At 40.7% G+C, this 23269-nt stretch overlaps 2 protein-coding genes across 2 annotated transcripts; both read right to left on the reverse strand.

The window, feature by feature from the left end:
- Nucleotides 1-335: 335 nt before the first annotated feature.
- LOC136099341 (cytochrome P450 2K1-like) lies at nucleotides 336-11709 on the reverse strand. The gene is made up of 9 exons (XM_065833419.2): nucleotides 11327-11709; nucleotides 9584-9746; nucleotides 8311-8460; nucleotides 7860-8020; nucleotides 7184-7357; nucleotides 6339-6480; nucleotides 5444-5628; nucleotides 5108-5249; nucleotides 336-3358 (listed from the first exon to the last, which is right to left on the reverse strand). The coding sequence occupies exons 1-9, from the start codon at nucleotides 11507-11509 to the stop codon at nucleotides 3171-3173; spliced, it is 1488 nt and encodes a 495-aa protein (XP_065689491.2). The 5' UTR covers nucleotides 11510-11709; the 3' UTR covers nucleotides 336-3170.
- A 1633-nt stretch (nucleotides 11710-13342) lies between these two features.
- On the reverse strand, nucleotides 13343-22408 carry LOC136099340 (cytochrome P450 2K4-like). Its single transcript, XM_065833418.2, has 9 exons — nucleotides 22020-22408; nucleotides 20679-20847; nucleotides 18533-18682; nucleotides 17372-17532; nucleotides 16528-16701; nucleotides 15400-15541; nucleotides 15045-15229; nucleotides 14675-14816; nucleotides 13343-14178 (listed from the first exon to the last, which is right to left on the reverse strand). The coding sequence occupies exons 1-9, from the start codon at nucleotides 22203-22205 to the stop codon at nucleotides 13991-13993; spliced, it is 1497 nt and encodes a 498-aa protein (XP_065689490.2). The 5' UTR covers nucleotides 22206-22408; the 3' UTR covers nucleotides 13343-13990.
- Between the last annotated feature and the right edge of the window lie 861 nt (nucleotides 22409-23269).

The following is a 23269-nucleotide window of genomic DNA, read 5'->3' on the forward strand; positions in this document are numbered from 1 at the left end:
ATTAAATAACTTCCATACAGGGAAAGCTAAATAATTGAAGAAGGAAATAATAAAGATGTAGAATATTTTTTGAAAGCATTAAGTGGCGACTGGTTATTAACTGCTCTTTACAACATAGGAATGAGAGAGTAGCTTGTTCTTATAGTCAAGAACTCTGTAGCAGTACCAAAAGATTCTGTGTAAGCCAAAGTGTATAAATAGCTGCAAAAAAGAAGTAAAGAAACAGGAAGCCTGTAACCCTCAGTGACAATTAAATGGTTTGGAAAATGTACTGATACAGAAAGTCCCTACACCGTTGGTGTCCTTTTAATCAAACACACTGACACTCTGAAAGGTAGAGTACTGAAGTAAGATATATTAATATTTTTGTGTAGGTATTTGCAGTATTTCTTGTGTTTCCCCAAGAAAGTCTACAATCACAAGAGCTTTTGTGTTTATTCCTAGGTGGTCAACTCCTGGAATTGAGATTTCTGGGCTCTTCCTTGCCTTGCAAATCTAGTTGTTTAGATTGCATTGCGTTATGCTCAAAATAGCGTTTCTATATAAAGAGGAAGCACTCCTTGGGGTAAGGGTATAATGCTTTTTACGTATGTTATTAAGAGATGCTATTTCTTTGTTACTCCTAAAACCAGTTTTATCCAGCTCCCGGTCTGTATTTCTTTGTAGCTGAGGGTTCTTCCGTGCCAAGTTTCATCTCTTATCATCCTCATCGTTCTCCTGTGCCACACCGCTTATCACCCTGTACCTCTGCTTCTCTGCACCGCATCCCATATCTCCAGGCCTCTGTTATGATGTTCCGCTTGCATTTCTCTAGACTGCATCCTTGTATTAGTCATAAATATCTAATTTACTGTAGAATAACTACTTATTACTGCTGTCTGTATAAAACTGTGGTTGTACCATGAAAAGATAACAAAAATAAAATAATTGTCCACCTGGTCAATTGGAAGAAATGCTAAATTACACAGCTAAGTAAAACTTTCACAGAGCACCTCATGAACCTCAGTCCTGAGGCCTTGTATTCGCAGTGCAAAGCTGTTGCTAGCAATGACAGCGCTGCATTACAGACCTAGGTAGTTACTGAAGGAAGCTGTAATTATTTTAATTCACTTTTTTCCTGATATTGGGTGATTTATGATAGGCTGGTTTATAAAGGCTTAATCGAGCGTAGACCCTGCCATTCTGCTCTATAGAAAGGCTTCTTGTACTTACATAAAACATAAGGTCTGGGATACGGCTTTTCTAGCTTTTTCATTTCATCCATATTATATTCTGGAGGTAGTGCGAGTCAATATGTACAAAGAGGGTTAGATTAGATCAGCTCTTTTGTACAAACAGAAGTTCTTTCAGGAAAACAGTGCAATCCTATCACCTCCCACCTCTTTGTGCAGTGCTTTCAATGTCACATTCTTTCTATGACTTCAGCATATTTATTTATTTATACATTAAGACAAACGCAAGACTTCTTGTTATATTGGATTTCTCGTATTACTGAGATAAATACAGGGTGTTTCAAAGATGGGCCCAATTTGAAATCGCCGTATCTTTGAAATTGGCTCCATCTTTTTGAAACACCCTGTATGTTTCATTTAAAGGCTAGCAGGAACAAGAAATACGAACATGAGATTTGTATTGAGTACTTCGATGATGTGAGAATAATAGCTGCAGAAAATGAAATGTGATCACCGACTTCTAATATCTTTACTACAGTGGTTCCCTTTTCCAAACCTTTTTTTCAGTGGAATCCTCCCATATCTTCATAAATGTTCTTGACATTTAAAATTCAGAGTCAGAGAAAATATATACGGTGAAACTAATTAAATTGTAATTTTCACAGATACCATCTAACTAATGAAAAACATCTTCTTCAAGTGCAAACATAGCTCAGAATACACACAGACATAAGACTGCAGTGAAAATGTCCTGTAAGTTACATTAGTTTTTTCTCACAGGACTCTTGGACTGAATATAAATAAAGGCTGTGAGGTTCTTTAGCACTACAACTTCCATCTCTCATTTTTAAAAGTTGTTTGCCCTGAGATACAGAACGATACCTAATAATGAGGCTGTATGGTGAGCACAGTTGGCTCTTAAGAGGGGTAACAATGTGAGGATATACAGCTCAATGAGCACCTTGAAGATATGTAGGCTAAATTTCCTTTCTATCTTACACCTTTGTGAATCCAGAAGCTAAAACAGACAGATCTAAATGAGAAGTTTACTACTCTTCTGTAAAATAAATCCTTAAAGGGAAATTACTACATTAGAAGAGCTCAAGAGGAGGGCAAATTTGCTCCTGAAAATAAAAATGATGTAAATTTTGGGTTCTCATACCATTTTCACTTTTGAGTCTTTAATTGTTAGTCTCTATCTAGCAGTCTACATTTGAATACTCAGAGATATTTGAAGTTTTTACATTATCTGAAACATGTATCAGGGGCTTATATGGCACAGGACCTGTTCCCCCAGCCTGGCAGCTGAAGGGCAAGCAAATGATCCGAGGGTATCTAAAATGATGCTAGAGGCTTGGGGTTAAAGCAATTGAATTGTTCTCTGTATATTAGCTTTAAACTGGGTTTACTCCCCACATAATGATGTAATTATTTACGGTCTAATGATCGGAATTTTGTTTGGGTGAGGAGGCAAAGGCATATGGAGGAGTGTTGATATGAAAACCCTCAAAACAAGGGAATGAGATCAAATGAATGGGAATGTTCAGAGGAGTGACTACTTCGAGAAAGAGGAATGAATGTGTTCAACAGCTACTCTTCTAAGTGGGATAATACAAGCCAGGCAGAGCTTCATGGTCTGTATGTCTCTTTGGAGAAATGTGGACTTGGGAGCATTTCTGGGGGATATGCCTTCAACAAACATACAGTGCCAAGTGAAAACTGAAGCAAGGATGTGAAAGCTGAGAGTTTGTATGATTTAGCCCAGATTAGGTGATCTAATAGGTTAATCAATTAGTCATCAATTAGTCCATACTTCTGGTCCACTTCTGCCATCAACCACTAAATAAAAAACAAAATAATACCATTTCATTTTAGAAGTACTGGAAACCCTCATTAAGATGCAATGTTGTGAATTACTTTGGCCAAAGAATGAAGGAGGCAGCTATAATGCAAAAGTAATCTAAGCAGTTTTTAAACAAACTGATGCTGATTAGAGTTCTAGGAACGCGGTACAGCACACATTTTATAGGGTTTGGGCATGACGCTAAATGAAATTGCAGGGCTGAGGTCCAGGTCTGAGGTAGAAACTCCAGGGGGAGGGTGGAAGGTGAACCTCTGCAGGAGACTGGTGAAGAAGAGGAAGAGCTCCATTTTGGCAAGAGTCTCTCCAGCACAGATCCTCCGCCCTGGAATGAGATGCAGAGTGGCCATAAGAAAGTCAGTGGGAGCTGCTTCTTCAATAGCTAGAAGAAATAAAAACCTCAGAGGACCTCTTATTCTGAGGAAGATAAGTGAGAATCCAAACCACCCGAAATGTTGCATCCTAGCTATGCATACAGAACACAGTAGCTCTTCAAAGTGTATTAAATACAAGAATCATGTGGGACAGAGGGATACTTGGTCTTCAGAAGCACGATAACAAAGCTACCTGGTGATTTGTTTTTTTCTTTTACTTTGCCTACATGATTATATTTGGGGAGAAATGTATGGAAATGCAAGCTGAATTCCCTAACTCCAGTTTTCAATAAAATTTGTTTTCAGAACTTTCCTCTACTTTGCTCAACTTTTGGATCCCAGGCCAACTTTGTCTGGATTAGTCTAGACTTTGGTTTGATTAGTCTGGCCACAGGCAATTTTTTATATTACATTTTGTCAGAAAAGGCCTTAAGACTCACAAATGCTGGGTCGAGTGAGACTGAGGAGAAAGATGGTAGAGATACTCCATGGATCACCTAATATAAGCCGTTCTTCAAAAGCACTGTGAATATGAATTATTCTCAATCCTGGTCAAATTCAGCAGTTTGTAAACTGCCTTAACCAGAGCATGGTGATTCAAGGCCAGAACTAACAAAGGCCTGAACTAAGGTTTTATTTTAATGTCCTTTTATGACAGATAATGCAAGAGCTATTGCGTGACTGTGCTATGAAATAATCCTCTCAGGGAATGCTCAGACCTGACACCCGCTGGATGTCCTTTCAGCTAGTACATCTAGACTTAAATCTTAAGGCCTGTGAATTGGGAGTATCAGAAACCCTTTTATGAAAAAGAAATCACTGTGTATTTGATGGTGAGTATGACACAATAAAAACTTATTCAAATATAATGCAGGGTTAAAAATACACAAATAGGGTCTCTAAAAAATGCAGAGTGCTGTGAATATGATAGACAAGTAAGATTATATGTAAGCAATAGGAACTTAATTGAGCAATGACAGAACCTGCAAAGCAGGAGGAATGCCAGAGAGGAGCCGGTCATGGGAGTAGGGATCTCCTGTGCATTGTCAAATGGTGCAAGTGTGTAAGCTTAGGTGAACATCATGCTCTGTGGAAACCTCAAGAGGCAACCCCTCTCTGTCCTTTGATTTTATACAGAATTTGGGAATTTATATAAGGCAACTCCTCTTTGTTGACACAGCATATGAAGTCTTGATCCCAGCCAACGTTATTGGTGACTTTTTAAAAGGGATGCACAAAAAGTAGACATGGCTCCTCAGAAAAGACACAGAAGCCACCTTTCCTTGTGAGTGGTCATAGACAATACAGCTGGGTATGGTAAGAGCCAGAGACAAAGGAGCCCAGGCCATAGAGCAGCTGTGGACCACCAATTACAATGCAGAAATGTTATTTAAACCATCATGGAATTTGCTAAAATCCTCCCTCATATTTAAGATGACACTATGAATTCTGATTTATAATCATTGAATACTAACTGAAAAACTAATAACATCCAGAGGCTGGAGGAATTAGCAGAGATTTGTGAATACTGTCATCAGAGGGGTGTCCTGAGAAATCTGAGTGAAATCTGAGTTGTGAAGTGGCCCCAAGAAAATGTCAGTGTGGGGAGGCCAGGCTTTGTTGACAAAAAACCACTGAAACAAGCAGTTCTTGTCTAAGACCTGTATTTGCAACAGCAGCAAAAGGAAAAGCAAAGGCACCTGCTGAAAAAGGCATGAAAGCATCTTTCTTCACAAATTTTCCCTTGGCGTCAAGGAAGTGCTCAGGATAGAACTCGTCTGGTTTCTCCCACTGTGATTTGTCTTGCAGGACAGAGGTCAGTAAGGGAATGATGTAGGTGCCCTGCAAAATGAGACCGTGGAATTAATTCATAGACTTGCGGTGGCAGTAATGGCAATGAGACTCCAAGATTGTCAGGCTGGAGAAAGATTATTCTGACTGTTGTTATGCATCTTCATTAGCGAGTTCATGTTTATCACATAAACCAGGTCTGAGAAAGAAGAAATGCTAAAAGAATCAATCCATAAGCATCTCACCTTGGGAATGAAATAGCCTCTGAGGGTGACATCTGCAGTAGTCTCATGAGGCAAATCCAATGGCAGGATATTAGCAAACCTCTGAATTTCATGGATGACAGCATCAGTATATGGCATCTGAGTTCGATGCTCGATCCGTGGGGGGTTTGACCCTATCACTTGCTCTATCTCTTCTTGGACCTTTCCTGGGGAAAAAAATCAAGTATAAGGAAGAGTAAAGTATTCATTCATCCCTTAGACATACTGTACTTTACTGGTCTAAAGTATAAATGACTTTGAGTGAAAACCACAAATTCTCCCCCAATTTTTTTTTCTTTTCATTAATGATGGGAGACAGACAGAACTACAGTCTTTGATCATTTCTTTACCAATAAGAAACCGAAGGACTTACATTTTTTTGCCTTCTCTTCTGTCCAAAGTTTCTTGTTCTGACCAAGAGGTGTCTCAAAAACTCCACTTGACTGCTAACAACCCTGTACCGTAAACTAGAATGCAGCTGATAAAGAACAATTCCCTGGATTTTCTCTGGCATTTAAAACCTCAGTAAAATCCGTTTAACATTTACACAGGCCTTTAGTTTATCAACAACTTGTTTCTGAAGGAAACCTGAAACAATTTTGTTGCCCAGCACAGGACAGCACTGTTCTTTTTAATTAATGAGATTTTACTGAGAAAAGGACTTGGCTCATACAACTCTGTTTATAATCTACTGGTGGCCTGACTAGTGTGTCCCTCACTGGGTCTGAACCACAGGGCACAGTGATACCTAGATAATAATTAGCTGGAAATCTGGGCTTTTTCTAACTTAGTGTATTAACAAATACATTGATCCTCGAGGTTCTCATTCAGTTCCTAATGCACTGAGTATAACAGCATCTATCATAAGACCACTTACTCTGAATTTCAGGGTACTTTAGCATCAGCAGAAAGCTCCAGTTTAATGTGGTGGCAGTTGTCTCAACACCAGCAGTAAACAAGTTGGTCACCAAGCTTAGCAAGTTGTCATTATGGAAATGCCCATTGGTAGTGGATTTCTCCTGAAAGAAGTTGTTGAGATGAAAGGATGAAAACTTAAAGCTTTCCATGTGAAAAAGATGTGTTTTATGTGACTAAACATTTACTAACATTTACTAAATCCTATATTTAAAAAAGAAAATGTGTGAAAGACAAAGAGCAGCTTTGGGCTTGTACCTGGTGAAGAACATTGAGGTAGGTTCTATGTTTTGCATGATCTCTGCCCTTACTGGGGACAACTGCAAAGAGAGATGGTTTCTCTACGGATACTGTAGCCCAGATATATCAGATACACCAAATAAGGATTCTGTGAAAGCCCAGGTAGTGCTTTTGTTTTGTAATGCATTATGTTTTTGAAAGAGACAGAAGGACTAGGATAACAGCAGATAAAAAGATGCAACCTCTGTAAAGGTATTACTATAGTCTGGAGAAAAGCATGAATAAGGGTAAATATTTGCTGACCAAAAGGGGCTGGAGCTGCAACAGAATAAATATATGTGTTTAACTCTACTGGTTTGTTAGATGTGTTTTGTCACAGATAGATGCCCTGAAGAAACACAACTATAATCATAAGAACAGAAAGGAAACCATAAATCATAGAATCATAGAAGTCCTGAGTTGGAAGGGACCCACAAGGATCATCAAGTCCAGCTCCTGTCCCTGCGTATGACAAAATGTCTTCATATAACCATAAAAATTCAAATAAAAGAGAAAATATTCAGTTACCTCCTGCTGTTTAACAAGGAAAGCATCAATAAGACTTCTTTGATCATTTTTATCCAGAATTTTGAGATGTTCTACAAAAGTAACTTGTACATAAGCATGGAATTCCTTTTTGATTTGTAGAAGAGACTTGTTAGCTCTTAGCAGAAGTCCAAGGTATGGGAAGATGTTGTACATCTACAAGAGTGAAAGACATTAAGGAGAATTTACCAGCCAGAGGTCTGAAAACACTGCAGAAGCAAGTGAATAATACTGTGCCCATTTTGGAGACACAAAATCAAAGACTTAACGTAACTATTTTCTTCTTTAGAATATGAAAAAGTGACTGGATGAATTCAGGGTAGAAAATCCATCAAGGACCGCTGAGTACAAGGAAACCTCTCAGCTCCAAATTGCTGGAAGCAGAAACTAGGTAGAACCTGATTTTTTTCTGTCCAGATTTAACACTCTTCAAACTATAGCTTAACTATGTTGTTGAGAGATTGAAGATTTGATTGTCGGCTTCAGGATTCCCAGACTGCCTCTGAAGATTTGTTTTACCCGAGTAAGTACTTGTAAACCTTTTATTTCTCAAAGACTCAGATTTTTCTGTTTAATGGAAACAATTGACTACCAGTATTATAATACTATGTTCCTATGGCATCCAGTGGAATAGCAGCATAAAAATGTTTATCATTACCGTAACCAAAGGTTTCCCAGCAAGCCTCATGCTTTCATTGGTCAAATGTAGAAGTCTCATGAATCTGGAGTCTTTGTAGTCAAAACGTTTTCCAAGTAATATCAACACAATTATGTTAGCAACTGCTGCATGAATTATTTTAGAAGCATCAAAGGGCTTTCCTACACAATGAACAAAATAAAAAATTATACTGTGACAACAAAGTATGTAAACTTCATACTAATTATAGATATTTATTTATTTTGTTATTATTCATTGCTGGTTTTGATTATTATCCAATGTTAGAACAATATGCCAAGGCACAAAAATACCAGAGGAACCAAATTAATCTAATTAGTGCAGCCTGAAGTACAATATTTCTTAAAAAAGTCTGAACTTGAGAAGGTTAATGGCAAGCCTCTGGGTACTTGAACAAAACCTTAGAGATTTGAAGAATGAATCATCTGCTCACCTTCTTGTGATCCAATGTTGTCTACCAGATACCCATATTCCTCCACAATACGGTCCTCAATGGCCCTTTTTCCCATTCCAAAATCTCGTAGTGTTGTGAGAGTAAATCTGCGCATCACCTTCCAGTTTTCACCATGAGCAAAAATAACCCCTGACACAAAGGGAATATTTCAAGTTGGCAAAAGATTTTAAATAACAACTAATCCATACACAAATAATATAGGTATTTAGAAGTAGTCACTTTTAAAACAAAGTAGATTACATCTAGCTGAGGAAAAGAGAAATAACTTTCCCTTAAGTATTTTCAGGCTTCAATAATAGGTTTATTGCACACACAAAAAAGGAAGATAAACTATTTAAGATATATTTCATCAAATATTAAGAATAATATGTATCTCTGAGAGACACTTGTCACTGAAAGAAAGGGGCCATTGGAATTTTGGTTTCAAACTGTTGGTCATGATACTTTGGAAGTGGAATTAAATTGAGATCTCAAGTCTCTGATGATTGCAGAAGAAACCTGGCTAGGTACAAATATATTTAAAATGTAGGTAGTGTCTTAAAACCTCCTCAACAATTTCTCACTGATATTGTTACACCATGTAAAAAAATCACTTCAGTCATATTTTTTTCAAGAAAAAAAAGGGAATAAAGAGAGCTTACATGCAGTAATGTGATCCAAGGATGCAACTGCTAAAATGTTCACAGAATTATTCCTGAATTTATCCACAGGTCTTTGGAGATGTAAACACGACACTCTCATGCAAACTCAGAATGAAATTTGGGTGTGAAATTCTCGTTTGGAAACCCAGTTCAGTATACTGTATTTCCTTTATTAAAATGAATTGTCGGTTCTGCAGGTGTGCCATTCTATTGTCACATTCAGATTTTAAAAGTGGTATTCACAACTTGAAAGGAAAAGCAGCGCTATAGCACTTATTTCAGGAAAAGAAGGTTCTACAATAAGCTCAAAACAAGAGATACCATGAGACCTAGAAATGACTTCCCTGTCATGCACGCCCCTGTTCTAGATCCTGAAAGCGTGACAGTGTCCACTATCTGTTGCTGTTGTTATTGTTAGAGTTATGGTCATTTTATTGTCACCGTCAGTAGTTTCAAAATAGAATAAATACACTGAAGTCAGTGAAATTGCTCTCTATTTCCAATGTCTTGGATGGTCTCAGAGCCAAAGTGATGTTCCAGCATCTGCTTCATCTGTCGGAAAAAACTCTATGAATAAGTCAAGCCAATAAGGAAAAAGAAAACCAACTTACCATTTCCTTCTGTCAAATCTTCAAAGATTGGGATTTTAGGTCTCTCTGCAAAAGCATCTGCCTGGTTTACAAGAGCTTCCTTCACTGTTTCATACCCAGAAATCACTACTATTTTCTTCAGCCCCATCTGAACACTGAAGACTGGACCATATAATTTTGACAGCTGTCAGAAGAAAATAACAGTGATTTTCGACTTTTACAGCCTGCAAAGAAATCCACCAGCTTTTCAGTACCGCTTATTTTCCTGTCCTGTCTCTAAATTACTAAAATGTTAAATGTTTTCCTATGTACAGAGAAAGATAATTGATTTAAATAATGTGAATGTGCCAGACATGATAACTAGTGACTACATGGCACAATCAGGAGTGAAGTCCCATTGTGCTAAACCAAGCAGAAGTGCTAACACCTGAAACCCCAAGTCAGTCAAGAACTGCACTGACAGATTTGTCTTCCCTCAAAGACCCCAGTAAATTCTATTTTTGACTCCCATTTTCACAATGATCTCTATGTTATTGTGGTTCTTTCGTTATTGTATAAAAAGCCCAGCGTGTTTCTGGGCCAGGTTCTGGGGTTAGGTATATTCTCACTTTTTATATATGACAACATTCACCATGACTCTGTCTCGGGGACAATGTTTGGCCTAAGCTGGTATGTTTTTAGCTTGTACTGGAAGATTTATTTTCATACAATGCAATGTTCCTGATTCTCCTGACAATATGCGGTGGCTTTTTGCCTGCATTTGTTTTCTAGTGTGTTTGCTCAGAGAAATAGAGGATAACTATTTAACATCAATAGTTTACTGGCATTTGCACACCAAGTATGAGTGAATTTTAAACCTTGAGCTAAGGTCAAGACAGAGAACAAACTTTCTCCATTAGAACGGATTCACTGGAATGACAGCGGAGACATGTTGGTTCTGTTGGACTGAAAGGAGATGGAGCTTGTTTTTTTTTCCCAACCCAGTTAGGCTGCATTGGATAGACAGAGAGGATTTTCTAAATACTGCAACATTTTGTCTTTTGATTTGTGACTGTAACATACGTATAGATATTTAGGTGCAAATAACCCTTTTAAAATAACCAGCAAGGAAGACATATCTAATTTCAGTGTCTAAGTAGAAAAACCTCTAAGAAAGGATCAGGTTCATAGAAGTCTTCTGACTTGAAGATCAGGAAAGTCCTACAATAAGCTAGATAAAGAAAACACTAGCAAAAAAAAAAAATATTGCTTTGGCTTGCTTGCACCTTTGCTGTACATTCTGGCAACTGTTGGCTCTGAATATAAAGAGTATATAGTTATTTTCAGCTTTTGGGGAAGAAAGGAGGAAAGAGTGTTGAGAAGGACTGTTAAATCAGTGAAGGCAGGAGGCTGAAGTAACAACCCCAGACATGTCAATCAGTGGAAGTTGGAGGGAGTTATAATGTGTGTCAAAATCACTCCTTATTCAGTTACCTTTTTCACAAAATTACCACAGAAATAAGGTGAACACTTATGATTAACCTGGGAGTTGTTTAAGGCTGAAACCCAGATGCATACACTCACAGTAAAGGGAGAAAATATTATAGTAACGAACAAATCTTGTTGCATTCAGCTCTTTCTTCTCAAATACCAGTTTCTGATCCCTTGCTAAGGTTCATCTGCGCATGTAACACGTTGGGCATAATAGGAGAAAATCTGACAACGTGGACTATGGGGCTTGGTGATGTTTTTAATTACGAGACTAATAAAAAAGATAATGAATACCTGTAGGTAAGTCCTGTAGGGTCTCTTCAAATCAAACAAATGCAGATTTCCGATGATAGGTAATGCTCGTGGTCCTGGGGGAAAATTCTTTCTCCTGTGGTTATTCCAGAGACCTCCCATTTTCAAAACAGATAGAAAAGTCAAGATGAACACTAAACCAAAAGTGCAGCTGCTCCAGTCCATCTCTTTTCAGCCAAGTATTTGCTACAGCAAAGAGAATGTGGTCCCTGGATCTCTGTCTTTCTGCAAAAATTTCCCTTGAGAGACACTTGTACTAGTCCATAATCTGCTCTCCCAATGAAGGGTATGTTTTTCTTGTGATTTTTTTTTGTGTTTTTCTTCCTCTGTGTTTGCTAATGAAACCTCATTAGAATACAGAGACAAGCAAATATTTGCTAAACAAGTGTATGTGAGAGGGTGTATGTTTCACTGTCCAAGAATCAAAGTCCAAGAACGTAGGAAACCAGAGTTCATCAACCTGCTGTTTGATATAAAAGTCATAAATTCTGCATGCTCTTCAGGTTACTGATTAGTTATGTTTTCATCATTAGTACAGGCACACAGCCTGTGTGAGAAATGAGAACTGAAATCAGAATGGCAATGCCCAAGTGATTAATGCACAGGGATTTAATTTTTTCAAAGCACTTACAAATTGGTATAACTTTGTTTCCATTGAATTAATCGGGAATTTCAAATCACAGAATCACAGAATGACTAAGGTTGGAAAGAATCTCTGAAAGTCATCTGATCCACCTCCCCTGCTGAAGCAGGGCCACCTAGGGCTGGTTGCCCAAGAGTATGTCCAGATGGCTTTTGAATGTCTCCAGTGATGGAGACTCCACAACCTCCCTGGGCAACCTGTGCCAGTGCTCGGTCACTCTCACGGTATGAAAGTGTTTCTTGATGTTCAGAGAGAACTTCCTGTGTTTCAGTTTGTGCCCATGGTCTCTAGTCCTGTCACTGGACACCGCTGAAAAGAGCCTGGCTCTTGGACAAGGTGCTGGGCCAACTTTTCTAGACCGTGCTTTTACTAAGAAAGGTTGAACCAGGGGGTCCTTGCGGTTCCTTCCAACCTGGTATTCTATGATTCTCTTTACCCTTCCTCCAGGTGTTTATTATGCACACTGATAAGATCCCCCTGAGCCTTCTCTCCTCCAGGTTTCTCCTCCAACTTTCTCAGCCTTTCTTCATGTGAGAGATGCTACAGTCCCTTCAGCATCCTAGTGGCTCTTTACTGGACTCGCTCCAGTTTGTCCATATCAGGATCCCCAGGTCTTTTTCTGCCAAGCTGCTTTCCAGCTGGGCAGCCACCAACATGTCCAGGTGCCTGAAGTTTTTCCTTCCTAGGTGCAGGACTTTGCACTTCTCACTGTTGAACTTCATGACGTTTCTGTCAGCCCATTTCTCTGGCCTGTTGAGATACCTTCTAGATGATGATACAACCTTCTGGTGTATCAGCCACTGCTCCCAGTTTGTTGTAATCAGGAAACTTGCTGAAGGTACACTCTGTCCCATCATCCAGGTCATTAATGAAGTCTTTAAACAGGATTGAACTCCGTATTGGCCCCTAGGGTACCCTGCTACTTATTGGCCTCCAGCTGGACTGCATGCTATTGATGACTAAACTCTAGACCCGGCTTTTCCACAAATTTTCAACCCACCTCAATGTCTGGTCATCCAGCCCATATGTCAACAGCTTGTCTATGAGGATCTTATGGCAGACAGTGTAAAAAGCCTTATCGAAGTCTAAGAAGACTTCTTGTGACTAAGAAGACTTGTTCTTGTGACTAAAAAGCTACAGAAGGGCTGTATGAGGAAGAAACTGGAGAAGCTTAAGTGGTGCCACAGAAGAATTGGTTTGCTCCATTCTTACTGGGAGCACAACACTGTTGTTTGTTTGTTCATTTGCTTGTTTTATTTTGTTTTGTTTTGTTTTTCAGGCAAGAGTGCATCCCCAGAAGGTATTCCAAGTGTGAAGGTAGATCTTTCCAGCTTTGAAGACAACATTGACAACAGTTTGATTTGAAATGGAGAAAGGTTTTTTTTATTTTTCCATGTTTTTATAATTGTAATTAAAGGTACGTTATTCTGTAGTAAACTAATTTATTTTCATTTCCATACAACATATCACCACATGGCATCACCTGAGAACCCTCTATGCATCTGTACTGCAGTTCTCCATCAGATGCACATCCTATGTAACTTTGTCTCAGGTTGAGCTGTTCAGTTATATTTGTAAGTGTGTGTATTCAGGGCACTGGTGCAGGGGTAAATTGTGCAATGAACCCTTTGGATGGGGTTGTGCTGGAAGTGTGGAAGGTCAAAGTTCATGGGTATGTATGTGTGTAAGTCAGTGTATAACCCTTTGAGGTCTGGCCCAGAGATTGACACTGACCTCTTTCATTGAGGGCAATATGCAGAGGTGTCGGGAAGGCCTGAATTAAATGGATTTTGCTATCTCTCTCCTGGGATTCATCTTCACAATGACCACCACCTTCCCCTTCAAGAAGTTGCTGGAAGTCATGACTGCTACCTTCCATTATCATGGTGTACTTGGACTAAAAATCCTTCACTGGATTCAGAAGTACCAAACTTCCCATGTGGGACTAGTTACAATGATATTTCATCTGGCTGTTTCAGGGAAAGCACATGGCTAAGAAAAGCTTAGGAACGTGGCACTGCACAGACTTCATGCGTCTTTGGGGGGACGGTAACCCCAAAGGAGGGAGAGATGTCCAGGTCGGAGGTGGAAATTCCAGGGGGAGGGTGGAAGGTGAACCTCTGCAGGAGGCTGGTGAAGAAGAGGAAGAGCTCCGTTTTGGCAAGAGTCTCTCCAGCACACATCCTCCGCCCTGGAATGAAATGCAAGATGGACCATAGGAGAGTCAGTAAGAACAACTGCTTCTAGAGCAGTTGCCAGGGCCTCTGAGCTCTTGTGGAGGGACTTCAAAGATCAGGGTCTTTGTTAAAGCTGGATGTATGCAATTAGTAGGTATAGGTGGAATAGGGGAGGAGGGAGAGGAGAGGAGAGGAGAGGAGAGGAGAGGAGAGGAGAGGAGAGGAGAGGAGAGGAGAGGAGAGGAGAGGAGAGGAGAGGAGAGGAGAGGAGAGGAGAGGAGAGGAGAGGAGAGGAGAGGAGAGGAGAGGAGAGGAGAGGAGAGGAGAGGAGAGGAGGGGAGGGGAGGGGAGGGGAGGGGAGGGGAGGGAGGGGAGGGGAGGGGAGGGGAGGGGAGGGGAGAGGAGAGGAGAGGAGACCTCTGGGAACAGTATAAGAGGCCAGCTCCAATGGGAAGAGAGTCTTAGATGTCCAGTTCATATCAGAACGCCAAAAACCAGAACAGAAAATACCTGCTGAAAAAGGCATGAAAGCATCTTTCTTTACAAACTTCCCCTCTGAGTTGAGGAAATGCTCAGGGTAGAAGATGTCTGGTTTCTCCCATTCTGATTTATCTCGCAGAACAGAGGCCAGTAAGGGGATGATGTAGGTTCCCTGCAAGCCAAGGCAGAACTGTTACTGCACTGAGGGTGGAGTTGCTGTGGCCATCATAGCAACGGTGAGTGTTGAAGCCCAAAAAGTACACTTTAAGAAGAAAGGTCCTACGAAAGTATCTATGAGAATCCTAGGGTGAGTGACCATTCTTGGATGCAAGCAAGACTTGAAAGGGGATATGTCAAACTGGGGACAGAGGGAAGGAAAGGAATGAGGAAGGCATCTCACCTTGGGAATGAAATAGCCTTTGAGGGTGACATCTTCAGTAGTCTCATGAGGCAAGTTCAATGGCAAGATATTAGCAAACCTTTGAATTTCATGGATGACGGCATCTGTATATGGCATTTGAGATCGGTGCTCGATTCGTGGTTGGTTTGATCCTATCACTTGCTCTATCTCTTCTTGGACTTTTTCTGTGAAAGGAATAGGGATCATATATAGATAGATCACTCGATTGTCCTTTTCTTCTACCAGGAATATGAGGGTGTGAAGAATTCACATTTGTTCAACCCTGTTCAAGGTGAAGTTACATTTGAGGTGACCTGATGAGAAGGAAGCTGCTGATTGTCTAGTTTCCACTTACTCTGAATTTCAGGATATTTCATCATGAGCAGAAGGCCCCAGCGCAGAGTGGTAGACGTGGTCTCCATACCAGCTGCAAACAGATTTCTCACAACTGCAATTAAGTTTTCATTATGGAAATATCCATTGGCCTTTCCATTCTCCTGAATATATGAAACAATCATAATATCAGCTGATTAAAGATTCAAGAAGGTACTTTTTCTTTGGAGAACAGGGGATAGCTTTCACATACAGTCCTCAGGGAGGAGTTAAGTGTAAAGTATATGAAGGTTTTGAGGGGATGCCTTGAGAAACCTGCACACTCAAGTCAACAAGGATCTTCACCTGGGTTATGTCAGTGACAAGAATGTTTTGGAAAAGAGCGAGCAGTCACTGGGGGCCACCCATGTGATTCAATCATTTGCTTCAGATGTTTTCTGTCTGTGGGGTATGGAGCGGAGCACCTTGTAGGGTAAGGTTTGTTGTGAAGAAGAATAAATTTGCTGTCAGAACTGGGTTTTGACACGAATTCAAGAGGTACTGGTCCATTATGTTGACTTCAACAACAGCTAACATCAGAAGAGAACCTAGAAGTGTGGTTCATTTTCCCCTGTAATCCAACAGCCAACCCAGACTTTTGCTATAGCCGATTTGGGCTCAAATCTCATGACTTCAGACCATGTAAAGGTGAGGGCTGGGTACAAACACCGTCACATTTTTACAAGAATTGTAAAACTAGATTTTTGTTGAAGTGGATAAATGGTATCTTGTGTGAGCTGGCAACAGAAACTGAGAAATACCTACCAATGAGTCCTGGTTCCCTGTCTGTTTCTGCAAAGGGGAATGTGAGTTTAAAAGAGTCAGGAATACTGGGGTACAGAGAAGGATTTTAAACTACAGTTAAAGACAGCTTCTCCTACTTTGCTTGCTGATAAGTGTTTTGTATTTTCTCAATAAATTAATGGAGAGACATAAAATATGATTGTCTGTGATCAATTTATCTTCTAGCTGAAATGACTATACAGACTTTTAGCCTGACCACGGTTTTTGGTACAACTTTTGCACGTTATATCTCTTCTAAAGGACATTTGTTTATCAAGCCTTGAAAGGAAAGTGAGGAGATTTGAAGGAGCTGCTGGGATTCAATTACCTCTTGCTGTCTCACAAGGAAAGAGTCTATGAATGTCCTCTGGTCGTTTCTGTCCAGGGTTTTGAGGCGTTCTATGAAAGCAACCTCAATAAAACAATTCAGTTCTTTTGAGTTCTGAATAAAAGTTTTGTGGTTCTTCAGGAGGAATCCAAGGACTGGGAATATGTTGTATATCTGCAAGATACAGAGATGGTGAGGAAGAAAAAATAGTTGCTAAGTAGATGCACCACAGTTCAACAATGTGTATTAAGAAAAGTTTTACAGAAGATGGTACATAGCCTTATGCTCCTGATGCAAAATGTTGCTTTGTCCTTCTTCCCTGACCAGCAGTGTGAAATTGTTAAAATTTGTTCCCCGTGGTGTATTACTCACAGTGGTCAATAATGGTCTAGAAATCCCATATTTGTGCATATGTCCTTGACACAATTTCTTACCTCTCCACTCCTAGACAGTTCATCCTTCCTTTTTCACACTGGTTGAAATGTGAGTCTCAAGTTTAAGAGACAGTTATGGGCATTCCCACACTGGTTTTGACCTTATTGTTTATAACTGAGGGTGGGGAATAATGACTGACTTCTACTGCTAAGAGACATAATCCTTGTATCACAGAATCAGAGAATTACATGCTGTTCAATTAATTCTTCATCATGAAAGGAGGAACTGACAGTTCACCAGGCTATGCTACTCAGTTAAATCTATAAATAGCATCAGAGGTGCACCTTCTGCCATTTCAGGGTGCATTCATCATGAATAGATTGATGTGTTGCAATGATTGGAGTTGGAGAGGTGTATCGTGTTGTGTAATCATGCTTTTACAGAGCAATAGTCAAACAGTATGAATTACCGAAACTGATGGACTTCCAAACATCCTGATATTCTCATTCATCAATGACAGGAGCCTTTTGAATGTGGGGTCTTCGTAGTCATATCGTTTCCCAAGCAGTATGGATACAATGACATTAGCAACAGCACCATTTGTCATCAGCGTCATCTCAAGGGGCTTCCCTAGTGTGGAAAAGGGTGGTGAAAACAACAAAGACATTCAAATTAATTAATAAAGCATGCAGAAACTTGATGAAGTCTGTGACATGGTAGGGACAGAGCTGGGAGGAGGAAAGACTCCCCCATCTCAGGGTTAACATGTTCAATTTTGACTGACTGTAAGTGTTTTGTGCTCCCCTCCATTTTCTTCAAGATCATTGCATCCCTGGTTCTTTGTGGCCCTTCCCAAGGGTGCTCTGTTTGGGCATACATGATATTAGATTTTTGCGATATAAGGGAAACTCTCAGCATTGCCACTTCCCCTTTGTTGCCATCCTCATTTGTCCCTCACCACTATTCTTTGTGCATTGGACTGTGTCCCTTCAGGTCCTTTAGGTACAATTTCCTAACTCAATAGCGTTTGGTCACACAATCTTTCCTGCTGAGGTTCTCAATTCTACAGCTTCTAAGTCCCTCTGGTACTTTGCAGCTTGACACATGTTCAAGGTGAGGACTTGACGCCTGAACTAGAATGATGATGTAGAAATCTGGTTTTAGCCCGAGTCTGCTTGGACAAAACAGCTACATGCTGAAGTCCTGTTGTTGATAATTGAGTCTAGTGAAATGTGTAACTGGGTGTTCTGTCTCCTACTGGAAGGACTTTCCCAGACATGGGACTTTAGGGATAACGAGCTTTTTAGTACAGGTATGTAAGTCCTTGCAATAGACTCCTGCCTCTAAATCAGTTAAAGCTGCTGCACGTGAAAGAACACATTACTCAGAAGTACTCTTTGATGTCTGAGTCCATGTTTGAGTTCAGGTGCGCCAATGAATGTTTTTCATCTGCATGTCAGGCAATTGCCGGGCAGAGAGACAGAGACAGAAAGCTCATGTTAACTCCTTGAAGCATGGATGCTGGAGAAAGGTAGATCTCTGAAAGACAGATTCTTCTTCCTTGACGCTTGGCATTTTTGTAGGAGGTTTGAGGAAAATCATGATGTTATAAAGGTAAAAATCCCCCCACCTTTCTGTGACTGAATTGCATCTGCCAGGCATCCACACTCTTCTATAACACGATCTTCTATGGCCTTCTTGCCCATTCCAAAGTCTCGTAAGGTTGTGAGAGTAAATCTTCGCATGACTTTCCAATTTTCTCCATCAGAAAATGTAACTCCTGAAACAAAAAATGAAAACACAGAAACAGAAATTTAATAATGAGAGCAAAGATTCCTCATATACCCTGAATCCTAGTAAAGAAGATGAGTGGTGACAGGAAACCTCTCAAACTCTCAAGGCTTGTTGTGTCCTCAGGTGAAATGAAATAAAGACAGACATGTCAGGAGAAATCTCTGAGGGAAGCAGCCAGCCTTTTGAGTTCATGAGGTGTCTGATGTGCCCTGAGACACGAGGGCAGCCTCTGGGATATCAACTGGGATGATGAAGGTCCTCGTTAACCTTATATTGCCCTTAGGTGAGCTGCAACTTCACCCAAAAGTGTCTGTGTTCTTACGTAGGCTGCAGAGAGTGAATTTAACCTTAAATATGGTCATCTATTCTGAAAATTTCCCCACTTAGTGATGGTAATACCATCCCCATACACTCTAGAAAAGCTGCAGAGAATTCTCAATGGAATCTTCAGAGAAGTTTCTGTCAGGCTGGTGCTGCTCTTTAGTGTCCTTTCACCTATCATGCTCTCTTATTCTTGTTTGGAGTATTGTTCAAAAACCTGTCCCTAATGAAGAAAGAAAACATTTAAAGACAGCTTGGCGTTTAACAACACATTGGTTACTCAGAGCTGGTCACAAGATACAAATGTGCTCATCCTTTCCTTCCTGTCTGAAGAAAACAATCTCTCATGTCCCTGCTTCCATGCATCCCGTCAATATGGGAATCCAAACATCACATTCAGGGTCTAACACCTGTGGAGGGTGAAATCTGCACCAGAAGAATCGCAGAATCACAGAATCACAGAATGTTAGGGATTGGAAGGGACCTCGGAAGATCATCCAGTGCATTTCCCCTGCCGGAGCAGGAACACCCAGATGAGGTTACACAAGAAGGTGTCCAGGTGGGTTTTGAATGCCTCCAGAGTAGGAGACTCCACAACCTCTCTGGGCAGCCTGTTCCAGTGTTCTGTCACCCTCACTGAGAAGAAGTTTCTTCTCAAATTTAAGTGGAACCTCTTGTGTTCCAGTTTGAACCCATTACCCCTTGTCCTATCATTTGTTGTCACTGAGAAGAGCCTGGCTTCATCCTCGTGACACTCGCCCTTTATATATTTGTAAACATTAATGAGGTCACCCCTCAGTCTCCTCTTCTCCAAGCTAAAGAGCCCCAGCTCCCTCAGCCTTTCCTCATAAGGGAGATGCTCCACTCCCTTCATCATCTTTGTTGCCCCGTGTTGGACTCTCTCCAGCAGTTCCCTGTCCTTCTGGAACTGAGAGGCCCAGAACTGGACACAATATTCCAGATGTGGTCTCACCAGGGCAGAGTAGACGGGAAGGAGAACCTCTCTCTGCTTACTAAGCACCCCACTTCTAATACACCCCAGGATGCCATTGACCTTCATGGCCACAAGGCACAGTGCTGGCTCATGGTCATGGTCTCAGAACAAGAGAGAGCTCCTTCTGGAGAAGTGAGCTAAAGGCTTGGATTATTGTTTGTTCTCTCTTACAGAGATATTTATTATCTCTTAAAGAGAGATTAATTCTCAAATATAAATTGAAGTGGGAAATTTAAAATAAACATTAATTAATATCAATCGCACAAGGAGTATTTGGAGATAGTGCTGCTGATTTAATAGACACTTCCCTGCCAGCTTGTATTGGGTTTATGCAAAAGGTTTTGGCAACTGGTTGCCTACAGGGGTGACCTTTGTAAGAAGAGATCAGGACACGCCCCAATGTCACCTTCTCAACATGTCACCTCTAAAGGAAGACTCTGTCGAGGATTCAGACCTCTAAATTATGTGTTTATGTGTAAATTAAGAGTATAATCTCTCCTTTTTTCCACACGGATATCGCCATATATTGTTCAATTTCTCCCTCATTTCCATTGCCTCACAAGCTTAGCAAAACAAAGTGAGAAGTTCTACATCCTTCTGTCCATGGAGAAAGTCTCGTCCTTCTTTGCAGAAGGCAAGTGTATGGGGAACAGAACAGCACACTCACCTCTTCTTTTTCCCACTCCTGTAATTTCAGTGATTGGTACTTCAGGCCTCCCTGCAAAAGCATCTGCCTGCTTCACCAGAGCTTCCTTCACTGTGTCATATCCTGATAACACCACCACTTTCCTTGATCCCATCCAAATGCTGAAGACTGGACCATAAGTTTTGGATAACTAGTGAGATGAAAGGGAGCATTAAAAGATGACAATTAGCAAGCTCAGAATACTTGTTTTTTTTAGCAGGTTTAATGTTCACTTTCCTGCATGGCACTGACTTTTAATTCACTGTCCAAAATGTGGTCTGTAATCCTCTGTTAGGTACTTGAGTACACAGAATTTTAGAGAGGCTAAAGACCTCTTTGGTACTGTGTTCCTTTGAAGAGAAAAATGCAAAGTGAATTTCTCAGTAATTGTGGCAAAACCTGTTCAGTTTCTGCTATACGAATCTGGACAAGCAGCTGGAATAATGAGTAAAGAACTCTTAAATACCTGGAGTTGCTGCCTTTAGGAGCAAGGTGCAAAAGCTGCAGCCACAACCAGGCAGCAATAGAAGGCATGGCTCACACAGGAATGAAATCCGGGAGAGCAGGTTAAGAATGGCTTCATTTTGAGTTATGAGATAATAATGTCCACTACGTGGACTCTGTATGTAACTTGACTGAGAAGCTAAGAACTCGTAGAGAACATGTTAGTACCCAGGAGACAAGTTTCCAAGGTGGTAGTACATCAGGACACATAAACTCTTTGAAACTCTTGGGCTTGCTGTTCATGGCTTTGAGGTGTGGCACAGTGAGAGGACCCCAAATATCCTACACTATCTGATTGTCACATACCATCTTCCCTGGAGTTTGCTGCCACTAGATATGAAAGAATAAACAGTGTGTGTTTGCTCTCTACTTTGATCTGGGAAACCAGGAAAGTTCCTCCTTTGTGGTGAGGATGAAAGGAGAGGATCAAGAAGCTGTTTTCTACCAGTTCCCTGATTGCTGAGTCCACCAGACAGCCTCCAGAACAGTCTGGTCTCATCCCTAAATGTTCCAGAAACCCCTGGTGGAAGTTCTTTTAGGAACAAGAGATGCATGGTTCCTCTCTCCTGGTTACCCTTGTCTGGAAAGCCCCAGCACTTCCTTTGCTCCACAGAAACAGGTCAATTCTTTTGATGACATGGCCAGAAATCAGTTTGTCTGCACTGATGCAAGACCATGTGATGGGAAGAGCAGTTACTCCAGAGAATTAATTCTGTTATGTTTGCATCTACCTGTCCAGATAAAAGTTTGCATCCTTTTTTAGGGGTCAGTGGCTGCCTTAAACAGAGAGCTCTGAGAAAAAGAAACAACAGAAGTTACCTCTAGCATTGTCAGGTGAGGTCTCTTCAGATCCATGATGTGCAGATTTCCAATGATGGGTAAAGGCTTGGGTCCTGGGGGGAGTTTTTCTTCCATGTGGCTCTTCCAGACATTTCGTCTTTTCAGAATCAACAGGAGAATGAGTATAAACAGTAACCCTACAGGAACCAGGCTGACCCAATTCATCGTTTCTGAGCAGAAGCCTAACTGAGAAGATCAGAATTCAGGCAAAGAGTGCAGTCTCCTGTCAGAAGTTGAGAGTTTCAAGCATTAATGGCACATCTACACATACAGAGATATAAACTTCACCTCTAAGAAATGGTAGAAGTTCCCATCTAGGGTTTTATGCTTGGAGAGTCCCTACTGGGCACTTTCATGCGTGTGTGCACTCACTTTACCCTGTGCTGGTTACTGTTTAATGGGTGATATCTAAACTAGTCTTGTGTTTTGGCAGAGATGTCTGTGGGCGTAAGTCCAACATAGAAACAGCAAGACAAACACCTGCTTTGAACTGAGGTGGAAGCAGGAAAAAAAGACTGGTTGCTTAGGCTTTCCCTTCTCTCTTTATGGAACATGTTGGGGATACCAGGTCTTGACAAGAGAAGAAGCTTAGATGATTAGGGATATGGGTCAGTTGTCAAGATTCCTCTTGAGTAACCTGAATGTGGATTTATGGCTGTGATGTATTGTGGGTCCTATAGTAGAAAGCTGCATTGATCAGAAATGCCTGAGAGGAAGAGCTCAGTGTCAAAATCCTCTGAGCTAGCTGATGAATTTGTTGTGACGCACACATCTTTGATCTAGCAGGAGTTCAAACAGTGAAACGTAGAATCAGACTGATCTGACCAAATGGTAAGGTCTTGGTTGATCTGATAGCTTCATTTTCCTTTAAAGTGATTAGATGACAAGGGACACATTCTCTTCCAAAACCAGAAGCTGCAACAGGTCATATAATCCACACCTTACATGTTCCTGATTTTCACATAATGGTTGAGGTCATCTGGTCCAATCTGCCTGGTCGAGCAGGACAACCTAGAGCCAGTCGCGCAATAGGGTCGTATCTTCAGCTGTGGCACTTGCCTGTGGCATCCAACTCAACAACAATTTCAGGAAGAGAGGTGGAGAGAAGAGCTTATGTGATTGTCTTTGAATGAGGAGCCAAACTAAGGGGGAACTTAACAAAAGATGGCCTCTGGTGGTTCAGGAAAGTACAGACTGACTCGTATGTCTTAAGGCCTAAGAGAGTGAGC

This window comes from Patagioenas fasciata, chromosome 3, assembly GCF_037038585.1.
Source record: "Patagioenas fasciata isolate bPatFas1 chromosome 3, bPatFas1.hap1, whole genome shotgun sequence".
NCBI lineage: Eukaryota > Metazoa > Chordata > Aves > Columbiformes > Columbidae > Patagioenas > Patagioenas fasciata.